Here is a 12,460-nt window from a genome sequence, read left to right on the forward strand (position 1 = left end):
TCAAGAAATGGAAATTGAAAAACTGCAAGCTTCAAACAATGCCATGCTGCTGCTTTATGTTGTACTTCAATCGGAAATAATTTTATTATCTCCAGCCTTTTAGAACAGTTCAGTCATTTAATTTTTATGTATTTGCATGTTAGGAAGAATATATACATAAACACAAAATCTGTACAATCAGCTTAAAAGGATTGCTAAAAGCTCTCGAAAGTACACTACGATCGAAGTTCAGTGGATTATAGATGCTAGAAACAGCATGAGAGATTGACTACCGTGTGAAAAACATACGTACACTTATAAAAATAGGAAATCATAAATCCTTGGAAGCTTAAAAAGTTAAATAGCCGCGTAGTTTCATTTAAATGTTTCTTCAAAATTATTCAATCCTGGTTTTTTGGTAGCTGATGAGTGAAAAACTCGGATTTCGGTAACCCACTGAACTTATTTGGAATTACTTTTTTGTTTTTCGCATAAACCTCTATGTTTATGTAGCCCGAACGTGAACCTGCAAAGAGAAGGAAGACATGTTAGCCAGAACGCAATACGAATCTACGAAAAAAAACCGTTCATTACATAGTTTTGAATAGCTTGCCACAATCCTCGCACTTTGTAGCAGTTGGAGAATGTTTCTTTATATGTTCTTTATACGCATTTAAAGAAGATAGCTTCTTGTAGCACGCTTGACACTCAAACTCTCCGCTCTTCGGTTGTTGGACACTCTTCGGTTTGTGGGCGCTGTCCGGTCCGTGGACGTGTTTCTGTTAAATATATAAAAATTCTTTTTAATTGATTCTATTGAACAAACAAGAAATTTAAATTACCTTATGAATGACGTATCCGGCTTTATTGGCGAATCCTTTCCCGCATTCCTCACAGGTTTCAGTGATAAGCCGTGTGTAGGGACATTTGTCTACATGACTTTTCAAAGACTCCTCATCAAGAAACTTCTTTGAGCAATGCGGACAGGCCAGTTTCTCTTTTGATCTTTTTGTGATTTCTCTTGCGATTGTTTTGTGCTTATACCTTATGTGGCTAGCTAAATTTACTGGCTGAAAATCACAGTAAGGGCATTGGTACCTGCGCGTGTGGCTATATTGCATGTGCCGTTTTACATCCATTGTCTTGCAACCACAAATAAGGCATGTATACCATATTGGTTTTGGCCTTTCAGTCCTTTCTATTTTATTGACACATTCGCTGTACAGCGAAGGTAAGGAGTAATCGGAGTCACTTTCATCTGCTGGGAAGTCATCGTTTTGCGTGCTTGTACCCTCTTTGTCGAATACGGAGGTACTTTCGGAGATAGTTTGGGGTATGTTGTTTTCGACCAACGGTTTCGATGTAGGCTCGCCATTAGCAGAAGTGATGGAGTAATCGGAATCATCATCATCTAATGCTACCGCATCTGGTTCGTCATAGCTACTGGTTTGTTCAATTTCCGTCCCTTCATGTTCTTCAGGAGGAAAAGGATTCATCTCTGCCGACTCAGGTTTCCCGACTTGTGACGACGCATCATCCGATTCCGAGTCATCCAGCGTTATTATTTCATTTTCACCCGCAGTTAAATCGGTAGGTTGGTCAGTTCGCATGACTTGGCCCGCGACTACACGTTTTACGGTGAAATTGTTCTGCGCAATCCTATTGCCAAAGGAAACGAGCCTTCTAAATATGGCATCATTTCGTAAACATGTTCGACGAAAATTGGCCGAACTGTTTATTGACACACAACACTCTTCACAGACAACAAATTCTTGGTTCTCAGAGAGCTGCAAAACGTGAAGATAACATTACTATTCGCTAACAACTGATAAACAAATAGAAATTGTAATACTTACTTCAATTCCGGTGAAGTGCAAAGCATCTTCAAAAGTTAATGCGCTACTCTTTGCTTGCGCGAATGGCATCAGCTCTTCATGGCATAAGCAAAACCGACACATATTCATTGCATCTACGATAGTATTTGCCATGTTGAGATTTACACCCATTAAACATTTGTAAGCATTTATACTAGAAATATTTGCTTATTAACTGAGAATGGATCGACCGAATTCTTTTTTACTGAATCGCTTGACTTGTTTACCAACAACATCGAATGTGCCGAATGTCAAAGCTCAACAAACCCTTGGTTACAACGCCAAGTTTAGGTGTTGTCTACTGGAAATCGAAATAATCGTTTCGTATACGATTAAAATAATTTTTAATTCAACATCCCTAAAGCTTTTATGGCTGCGATAGTCAGATAATTTAACACGATCCTAGCTAAGAATTTTTGATAGACCAAACAACACAGCCAAAAATTAAATCATATTTTCTGGTTGTGTAGATGCAGCTTCACTTGTGGCGTTTGTCATAATTTTGTTTGTAAACAATTTGCAGGTGATCAGAATAGTTTTGTGCATAGTTGATCAATTCCGGTTCAGTTTAAGATTTATGTATTTTTACAACTTAAATTACTGTGCATGGTTTTTGTGAGTTGTCTTCAAAACGATGGCCAATTATACGATTGATACAGATAAAATTTGCCGCTTCTGTTTATGCCCCGATAATCTAGTTTCATTTTCGGAAGCAACGAGTACAGCTTTAACTTTTGAAGATGTGCTATATTGTACCGGAATTAAAGTAAATACCATGTTTGCTATTCGACTATTTTACAGTCACAAACAGTAACAGTTTCTTCTTGTTTTACAGCTACCAAAAGATGAAGGGTTAATCATTTGTAATGATTGTTGCATATTAATTAACAACACAGCGAATTATCGTCGCACATGTTTACAAAATGATACCATCTATAAAAGGCTAGTAACTGGCAATGGCAACAGCAATGCTAAGCACAAGACACGCGTTACTGGAGAAATAATTGGACGTGGCGCAGAAACTGTTCAATCTTCGGATTTAACTGCTAGTAAAAACGATTCAATGACACAGGACGACTCGGAGTCCGATGACGTACCTTTGGCGTCGCTTTGCAGAAAACACGATGAGTTAAAATCCAAAATCGGAAATGAAGAAAGTTTGAAATTTTGCCCGAAGGACAGTGGAAAAAATCAAGCAACGGGTGTAGAATCTGGCAAAAGTTTTTTAGATACTTCAACGCACTGGTCCAAAAGAAAAAGATCACTTTCGGATGCCAACGATTCGGATGATTCTATTACTTCACTGTATGGAGAATGGATGGATAAAATTTCAAGCGACTCTATGCCAAATGACTTGCTAAATACGAGAGCCTATCTAGCTTATGGGCTATGCCATATTTGTGGGAATGTTGTAAAAACGGTAAATTCTCATATACGTCGGATACACAAACTAGAAAAGAGTATAGTTTGTTCACATTGCCCGAAAAGATTTAAAGAAAAATCTGCTCTACAACGCCATATTAATACATGGCATGATAGGCATATAATAATAACCTGCCCATTATGTGGGAAAGGATTCGTCAACAGTTCAAGCTATTTCTATCATAAGGTAAATCAAAATGATATATTTTACAACAAAAAAAGAAATATTCTAACTGTTTTTCCAGCAAAACTCCCACGGAAAGAGCGATGTGTACGAGTGTGAAACATGCCACCGGAAATTAAAGTCCTGGGACGGGTACAGAAAACATCGAAAGGAACATTTACTATCTGTTCTCAAGTGCAAGGATTGTGGAAAACTATTCAAAACTGCGTATGTCATCAAAGATCTATTAATGAGCGTTTTAATTGAAACGCTTTCTTTCTGTTTTTAGGTACACTTTGAAGCAACATAATCTTCGTTATCATCGTACGTGACCACTCGATCGGTTCGGTTCTGAGCTGAAACTTGATTAATCGAGAGTAAAAACCCAAATATTGCTGAATATGTGTTGAAAACTAATGAAAAAGTTGTTGCTCATACTCGTTTAGTTTCTCCAACCAGGCGATATACTCAGGTGACAGAGCTTGGTCCCTGGACAGAGGAATTGCTACGGAAAAATGTAAAACCGGTGACAGGCCTTCCTACAAATTCTGAATAGATCTGAATGCTTTACCGTATATTTAAATTAATGTGTTCCACCAATATTCATCTGCTGGGAATATATTCAACACAGAGTTTTGCAAATTAAAATAAAAGTTGTGTTGTATATTGGAGGGAGAAGACACTCCTCGTACGTTTCGGACAAGAATTAATGTACTATGCTTGAAGCCAAATCAAAACTACGACGAAATTATATTCAACTAAATGAGATATCGCTTTTTATCTTTATTTCTTATGGTAATCTCCCTTTTAAATTACATTACTCGGGGTCCACACTACAGCGCGACGTCGCCTGACAGGAGCTGAACTCCATATAAAAAAAACCTTGCGCGATGTCGCGCGGATCGCGCTAGGTATTTTTTTGCATGGAGTTCAGCGCCTGTCAGGCGACGTTGCGTTACGCGACGGTGCAGTCTGGAAAGCGTGAAACAGTTTAGGATCAAGTCAGAATCGAATCAAATCGAGTCCCAAACAAATCAAAACAGATTCGAGTCCTAAACAAATCAAATCAGATTCGAATCCCAAACAAATCAAAATAGATTCGAATTCCAAACAAATCAAATCTGATTCGAGTCCCAATCGAATCAAATCTTTAGAATCCGTCAAATGGGATTCGAATCTTCCGAGTCCCGATTCTGCCAACACTAGTAAACAAAGTCAATCAACAGACAGGTCGCAGCATACTATGTAACGAGCCGAAAACCGTGGGAAATGAAAATGTTTACTTCTCACGAACAGCGAAGAAAGTGTGGTAAAACTGCAAATTTGGTATGTTTCATCAAAAGAAAAAAGAGTTGAGGCGTTCGAAATATGTTCTGGAGGAAGACTGGGTATAAGGCAGACCAACACACTTAATTTCGGCAATCACAGCGAGCAAAAGGATCTATATCCCATGTTTTCACACAGAAGAGCAGTTTCTATCCGCAAGACCATGGATACTGTGATCTAGAATTACCAACTACCTATTCCGCGAAGATTTTGGCGGAGATCTCCCACAAGTATGCTGGAAATTTTTGTAAACACTTTTTTAACCAACTGTCACAACAATGGCGGAGCAAAAAACAGCTTTGACCCGACCTGTCTGTTAATTGTCTTTGCTAGTAAATAACCAATGACAGGTGTGTCATGGCGCACGATTGCAATTTCCAAGTCGGTGGCCTTTTCGCGTACACGGTACCGAGAACAGTTTTCTACAATTCCGTCGTCGCGTTTGGTTGGTTAAAGAATCTCTGATGCTGCCTAGCTAACATCTCAAGCCCATGGTAACGATGACGTGATAATCTATACGGAAACTTAGTGCATACGGAACGACATTGTGCATTGTGGTAGGACACAAGCGAAAGTGTGTGCCTCAGCTTGGTGGGCTGTATCGATTGAGACGAATCCGGTTCTCCACGTCGGGGCGACTGTGAAAGTGAAAATTTCCCTGTCCGAGAGTTGCATGAGGCGAGCCGTCATGTATGGTAGCGTTGCTACTTTTAGTGCGTAGACAGTGTGGGCCAGTGTTCGCATGGTTTGGCTAGAAAACTCAATTCTTCATCAAACAAGCAACAAATCCGTTCATCAAATTCAATAGCACGCCTTGAGCTGGCACGGGAAACGGGTTTTTTTTCTCAGTGCCTCTGCATTTGTTCTGTTTGGTGCACCACCAACGAAAAGACTCCGTGCTTGGCAGAGTGCATCAACGATGTTGGCTAGAACAGTGTCCTTACAGCAATAAATAAAACTACCATTTGTTGCTGGACGAATCAGTGTTGGCGATTGAAAAATCGAATCGTTTCGTAACCTCGCGTTGCTGCTGCTGCTGCTGCTGCTGTTGTTTCGCAAGAAAATGTGTTTCTCTTAAGTCAAATGCACAAATCGTTCAACAGCTTGCTGGTGTGCGATGTACTGTCGTCCACGGCCAGGCGGTCACGACCAAGGCCTCCGGATCCAGTATTGACCATCAAAGCGGAAAACAGTGAAAACAGCAGCAACAACAAAGCAGCACAAATCGTCATCACGGTAGGTCAGGGCAAGGAAGGCAGTCGTAGGTGGTGGCGACGACGTATTGCACGTAAACGTAGCAACCACAGCTGCGCTTCCAACACCAACGCCACGGGATCCGCTACGTCAAAGTGAAAGAAGAAAGACGAGCGCGTTTCATTTCGTTCGGCACGAGGTTCGAGACGTGCGGAGGCAGGCGTTTTGCAGTTTCACTTTCCCTTTTTCAAAAAAGACCTATTTTTTTACCGTGATACGGAAGAGAAATGGACGTCGTCGGCTGTTTCGTGTGCTACCGTGCCAGCCAGTTGCAATTTTCTGTGATAAAATCACCCAAAAATGAGTGCATTTTAACAGTGTTTCTTTTTTATTTAGCGTGAAGCCGTTGCGGTCCGCTCCGTGCAGGAAAGTGCGTGGTTCATTCCGACGAGAGATAGTTTTGTTTAGGTAAAATTTCACCCAAAAGTGTAGTGATCATAAATTTGTAAACGTACTATAATTCGACGGCGGATCGGCAGCACAGGTGGTAAAAGTCGTTAGTGCTTCAAATCGTTCGAGAAGTTCATTCAACAAAGATAGTTTAGTGAAAGTGGGCTACTGCGATAGTGACGTCGAAAACAGGATCCTTCTAAATGTAGTGGTTGCACAAGATCAGGATCACCTGTCATGTGTCGAGTGTAAACAAAAACATTCGTGCATATCTTAGCTGCCCCGTGGGTCGTGTATTTATTTTCGAGAAGTGTTTGACGATATGTCACATTTGATATACAATCCTTAACTACACAAATCAACGGCAATAAGATCAGGAGCAGCATCAGGAGATAGGCTTCAAACAGGGAATCTCATCGTAATTGTCTATCTCTGCTGCTAGCTTCAGCTTCCCCTCGCGTATTAGAACTGAAAAATCTCCACACGGTTCACCATGGATGACAAACAACCAATTACATCGCCAAACGAGGACAATGCTACGGCCACGATGCCCACGACGAACGGACGGGAAGAGAACGTGAAACCGGTCGGTTGTGCGCATTACAAACGACGGGCCCAATTTGTGGTAAGTTCGCCTTGTTCTCCTCCCCAAGGGCTGAAGGTTACCGGAAGTGCATTCCGGGATGCTGTGGCATACCGGAGAACCCCATGGCAGACATCTGGAAAGAGAGCGAAAGTGGTGAAACGGATTCGAGGGTCTCTTCACGGTATCGCCGCTGAAGTTCATTCACTTTCTTTGGTCTCAAGACGACGACGACGATGACGCCGACCGATGCGGACCGATCGCTCGATGTTTCGATTGCTTGCGGTCGTGTGCGAGATCGTCGTTTACCCTTTCCTGTGTGTCTTTTTATCGCCATGCGACGAGATTTTCTCATTACCTAGTTAATAAGATGATAATTTATGATTTGAATGCCGCAGAAACCACTTTCACGATGGTCCCTCGTCGTTCCGCGCCTTTGATATGGCATAGGTGGTGCTTTTTATAATGTCTTCCTTTAACAAAAACTCGCTGTTGATGTTTTATATTGTTCACTCGCTGATACACATTGCCCTCTTTCCAAACATCGTGCGCACTCCGTTCACTGGTTTTTTCGGTCCATTTTAGACTCCATGCTGCAATAAATTCTACATGTGTCGATACTGCCACGACGAGAACGAGACACACTTATTCAACCGGAAAACCGTCACGGAGCTTATCTGCACCGAGTGCAACACCCGACAACGGGTGCAGGCGGAGTGCGAAAACTGTGGCGTCCGCTTCGGCAGGGTAAGTATATGGGACAAGGTAACCGGAATCGGGGCGGCGTGTCTCACGTGTAAAGCTGTAAAATGGCACTTCGTAAGAACTGCACAGAAAAAGGGCAGATGATCGTGAAAAGTTTTTTGCGATACCATGAAACATTTCCGCTGTTTGAGAAATGGGCAAAATGATGCGTTGAGTTTAGCTAACTTTACTTCTCGATGGAAACATCATTTTAAATAACCTCACTGAATGACACTCTTGTGCGTTTTACGTTTTGCATAACTTTGCTTTTGAGATGTGCAGAACTGATAAATTTATTTTGCGACAAATATGTACACATATCATATAATTGGAGACAAAATTACCTTTTTGTACAAGTCAGACTACAAGTCAAAAGCAAAACAAACAAGACTATGTTGTACTTCAGCAATTTTCATACCCCATATTATCGTTTTAATATTCATCATTTGTTTCACAATACTTTCTCCTAGTACACATGTTTGGTATGTAATCTCTTCGACGATGAGGATCGTAATCAGTACCACTGCGAAGGCTGCGGCATTTGCCGCGTCGGTGGCCGTGGACGTTTCTTTCACTGTGAGGTTTGCAACATGTGTCTACCATTGCAGCTGAAGATCGATGGCCATAAGGTAAGGTGAATCAATCGACATGATTGGCGTGTGTCAAACACGTTATAAATAATGTTCCATTCCCACTCTCGTCCGTCATTGTAGTGCGTGGAAAATGTGTCTCGTTCGAATTGCCCAGTTTGCCTGGATGACATTCACACCTCGCGTCTTCCGTGTCACATTCCGGACTGTGGGCATTTACTCCATCGGACCTGCTTCGAGAACTTGGTATGTTGAAAAAGGAAAACACCACCGAAAGGAGTAGTTTCGTGGAAGTGTTAACTGATTCATCTTCCATCACATACCTCCAGCTCGCTACTGGCTACTATGCTTGCCCTATCTGCCAGACATCGATGATGGACATGGTGCAGCTGTGGGTGTTTCTGGATGCCGAAGTGGCCGCGACACCCATGCCAAAGGAGTACGAGAAATATTACGTCGATATCCTTTGCAAGGACTGTCACAAGGTGAGCTTATGGTTGTTTGTTGAGCGCGCTTTAGGCCGAAAAAGGATGAAAAATATTAAACCGTGGAGATCTTTTTGTTATTCTTTTATTTTTTCTCCGAGCAGGAGTCATTGATAAAGTTCCACGTGGTTGGACTAAAGTGCCCCCACTGCGGTGGATATAATACCTGCCAGACGAAAGCGAAAACTTCCCGCACCGAAACGGACAGCTTTGACGCCGACGGGGCGATGGGCAGTGGCGCCCCGACGGACGCCAACACAGTGACAACGGCATCGCCGCCGATGGTAGAATTTCCCGCGGCAAATGGTACTTATACACAGACGCGTTCATAGAAAATGGAGAATAAAACTCCTTCGATTTGCAGGTACAGAGAGTACGAGCCACAGCACGACGAATGAGGAAAGTTCTAGCGGTGGTCCGAGCACCTCGACGACATCGTCCACTTCCTCCTCGTCCGCATCCACAGCTTCCTCCTCGTCCTCGTCGACGGTGGTGAGCCTGGCCGCAAGCAGCCACAGTGGCTCTCAGTTCGGGAGTGACAGTTCGTCTGCCAACGCAACGACCAGCAGCCACAGAGCTCGCGATAGGGACGAAGGACCGGCACCGCCTATCTGCGACAACGATCCCGCGGCCACCTCGTGTGGTAACAGCAATAACACCGACGGTGCGACGCCCCAGATCTGAACGGTGTGAAACCATTCTACCAACGCCGGTTGAAGACGTCCTCTGGGTGCGTATGTGTCCTGTCTTCCCTTCTAGATATGGCGCTTGAGTGGATACCAAGGTGAATTAACCAATATGTCGATAAGAAATCATAGCAAAAGCAAAAACGAACGAACTCAAATTCAAAGTACTCTTTACTCCATTATCTCAGACAAAATTCCAAAACAAAACAAACAAAATCATTTAAAAAAGACGAGCGTCACATGGTGGAAATGTTCCATGTACGATTACTAAAAGACGCAAAGTTTTTTTTTGTTAGCCTAACAGTGTTCATTCCAATCAAATAAGTATCGTCCGTCGTAAATCCTAGCAGCCTTTGCTTTGTGTTCATATTAGTTTTGTTTGTTAACATATTTGTGTTATATTACATGTAGTAGAATTATGTAGCTTAGTAGTCCAACTCACCTCCCCCTCTCCTTTTCCCTGTACGAGGTAACTGACTATTCATGTACGCGTAAGGAAACAGTCATAAAAAAAAAAAACATATGAGGTGTCACGGGAAAATTGTGGAAATAGAAACATTTTGATCTAAAAAAAACAGTAATATATAGAAGAAAATGCTCCAATCACTCGCGACGAAAATGTAGAGAAACTACCAGCAATTATGTAATATGAATACCTTCATTTATGTCTTGCTTATCCACAACGATGTTTAGTATTGTCTCGTGTATAGGAATTGAAAATCAAAATTAATGCTCTATTCAGTGAACCTTGACTGAGGAACGCATAAACGCCTTGTCGTCCGGGCGATTCGCAATGGCTACATCGCTTTTCTGTCAATTCGTATGCTGGCGGCTGTTTTTTTTGTGCTCTCTTTCTTTACCCATTCGCGGACTAGCGAAGAAACCCCACGTACCTTAACGTAATCATTAAACATAACCAATCATAAACATTGTTGTGAAAACTTTGTTTACAAAACCGATAACACTGTCATCACTCCAACATGGTGTGATTGACTGTGAATCCGTACATTTTTAACGTCTCCACAGTGGAGACTCCGGACGACAAGGTGTTAATCCGAATCTTTTTGGTGTAAAAGCAACATAACCAATGGAAAATGTGCGTGGTGGAATCTCATGCTTCCCATGTACGCTGCGCAAAAACATGCGTATGAAAACTGGAGTGCGGCCCTTCGACGATTAGTGTTCTATCGCGATCTTGTTCGCGTAGAGTGTAAGCTATAGAAAAAAAAGATCGTATACTACACATGCCCGTGAAGCCTGAAGCCTAATCGAAAAACAAAATATTATAATTATTTAGCTCGGAATTTTGTGACGCAAACAGTATTCAACTTATTGCACATATATTTTTATATATTTTCAAAACTACAATAGTATAGTCTAAATTGATTCGTGAATGTTCTGGTAGTCATGAGCATCGGTGTAAACAAATTGTAAAATTACCAAATTAATACGGATGGATCGTAGCTACACTCAAATGTACTTCGGAGCGGATATTTTCTCTCATTTTCCCTACAATTTGCATTGCAAGAGGTGCTGCAATAAGAATCTGATTTTACTTCGTTTAACCAGAGCCAGGCGATTTAGTGAATCTCGAAAAAGAACTGATCGCCACGATCGTTGCCACGGACTCCGGCCTCGGATTGTGGGGTAAATAGCGGAGCTTTTTGGTGAAAGAATGCCTTTAATAAAGCCTATTTATTTGAATTGAAAAATAATTTTGCTTACGTTAGAAAAAAGTACTAGAAGTTAAACTCCATAAAAAATTATTTAACGGTTTCGTTCATGCACCGTTCCGTTTGGCATTCTAGGGTAATGTAATAGATGAATGAGTAAGGCTTCAATACGCTTTCAAAGAACGGTGATGGACTAAAAAACAAAAAAGATAAACCCAATCTGCAATCGATATTGTACGAACGAAAACATATTAAACACATAAAACAAACGCGCTATTAGTTTCTTGTCAACGTTTTGCAGACCAATACAGTCTGGGGCCGCAGGGAAGAAAAAGAGTTTGCACATGTTTTTGTTAACAGCGAAAAAGACATAAACAAATCGGACATCCCGCAAAGTTGAATCTGTGAAATCTGTTTAACAATAACGAAAAAGACATAAACAAATCGGACATCCCGCATAGTTGATACTAAGAAAACTGTTTAACAATAACGAATTACAAAAGACATCCTAAATACCAGTCGAATTGTGAATCTGTACAACTGTGCTGTTTTTGGCGACCGTCCTCTCAATCAAAAACGTTTAAAGACGGCGTCACGGGCGAGGGGAGTAAGTTATTGCAGCAAAATCTATGTAATTTTGGTGGTAAAAGCAAGCTATAGAATATACGGACAAGTCGGCACGCGTGACAATGATGAGGGAGAAAATTTTAACAAAGCGTAATTGATGGTGTAGAATAAAAAAACAGAAAAATCATGAATTTAACTTGTAGCTCTTTAGAAACAGCGAAATGAAAAACGAAAAAAAAAACACAGTAAGGAAACGACACTATTACAAGCTAAATGACACAGCGCAGAATAATCTGTATACAATGTACGGCAAAGGTGAGCCCGGCCGTTCGGCGGACGGTCCTGTTTGGTGCAAGTGTTGGCCGGAAGCAACGTGGAACCGATTCAATTTCTTACACTACACAATAAACATTTTCCTATCGTTTAAATCAGTCGTAATATAACGCCCTTCATTTTTATTTCTCATTACAATAAATATAGGCCACTGATCCGTACCACCAGCAGTTTGAAAGAAGCTCCTTTTCAAAATATAAGCACTAAGGACGAGTGCGAGTTTTCCGTCGTTCGCTTCAACCTAAAGGAATAAATGTTTTAAGCGATTATATTATTTTTGATTTTTTTTCACCCTTTTTTTATTGTACTTTTAGTGAACCAGCTTCTCGGACCATAAGTGACCAGTAGTATTCATTTAACTTTGTCCATACCGGCATGACATCTGTGTCCA

The 12,460-nt window shown here is 41.4% G+C and overlaps 3 protein-coding genes across 6 annotated transcripts; 2 read left to right on the forward strand and 1 right to left on the reverse strand.

Annotated features, from left to right (window-relative positions):
* Nucleotides 1-364: 364 nt before the first annotated feature.
* On the reverse strand, nt 365-2,028 carry LOC131262600 (zinc finger and BTB domain-containing protein 24-like). The gene is made up of 4 exons (XM_058264643.1): nt 1,836-2,028; nt 822-1,766; nt 574-758; nt 365-505 (listed from the first exon to the last, which is right to left on the reverse strand). Exons 1-4 carry the CDS (start codon nt 1,983-1,985, stop codon nt 442-444), a joined length of 1,344 nt encoding a protein of 447 aa, XP_058120626.1. The 5' UTR covers nt 1,986-2,028; the 3' UTR covers nt 365-441.
* A 398-nt stretch (nt 2,029-2,426) lies between these two features.
* Nucleotides 2,427-4,206, forward strand: LOC131263617 (zinc finger protein 154-like). Its single transcript, XM_058265846.1, has 4 exons — nt 2,427-2,619; nt 2,689-3,462; nt 3,521-3,666; nt 3,728-4,206. The coding sequence occupies exons 1-4, from the start codon at nt 2,488-2,490 to the stop codon at nt 3,768-3,770; spliced, it is 1,095 nt and encodes a 364-aa protein (XP_058121829.1). The 5' UTR covers nt 2,427-2,487; the 3' UTR covers nt 3,771-4,206.
* A 932-nt stretch (nt 4,207-5,138) lies between these two features.
* LOC131262690 (RING finger and CHY zinc finger domain-containing protein 1) lies at nt 5,139-10,225 on the forward strand. Of its 4 annotated transcripts, none has more exons than XM_058264749.1 (8): nt 5,139-5,169; nt 6,355-7,033; nt 7,577-7,738; nt 8,206-8,364; nt 8,449-8,571; nt 8,655-8,810; nt 8,915-9,116; nt 9,175-10,225. In XM_058264749.1, the coding sequence occupies exons 2-8, from the start codon at nt 6,902-6,904 to the stop codon at nt 9,492-9,494; spliced, it is 1,254 nt and encodes a 417-aa protein (XP_058120732.1). In that variant the 5' UTR covers nt 5,139-5,169; nt 6,355-6,901; the 3' UTR covers nt 9,495-10,225. The 4 variants fall into 4 exon arrangements, with proteins under 4 accessions (XP_058120732.1, XP_058120730.1, XP_058120728.1 ...); XM_058264747.1 differs by having other exon boundaries at nt 5,146-5,321; nt 6,362-7,033; XM_058264745.1 differs by having other exon boundaries at nt 5,152-5,258.
* Nucleotides 10,226-12,460: the final 2,235 nt, after the last annotated feature.

This window comes from Anopheles coustani, chromosome 2, assembly GCF_943734705.1.
Source record: "Anopheles coustani chromosome 2, idAnoCousDA_361_x.2, whole genome shotgun sequence".
Taxonomy (NCBI): Eukaryota; Metazoa; Arthropoda; class Insecta; order Diptera; family Culicidae; genus Anopheles; species Anopheles coustani.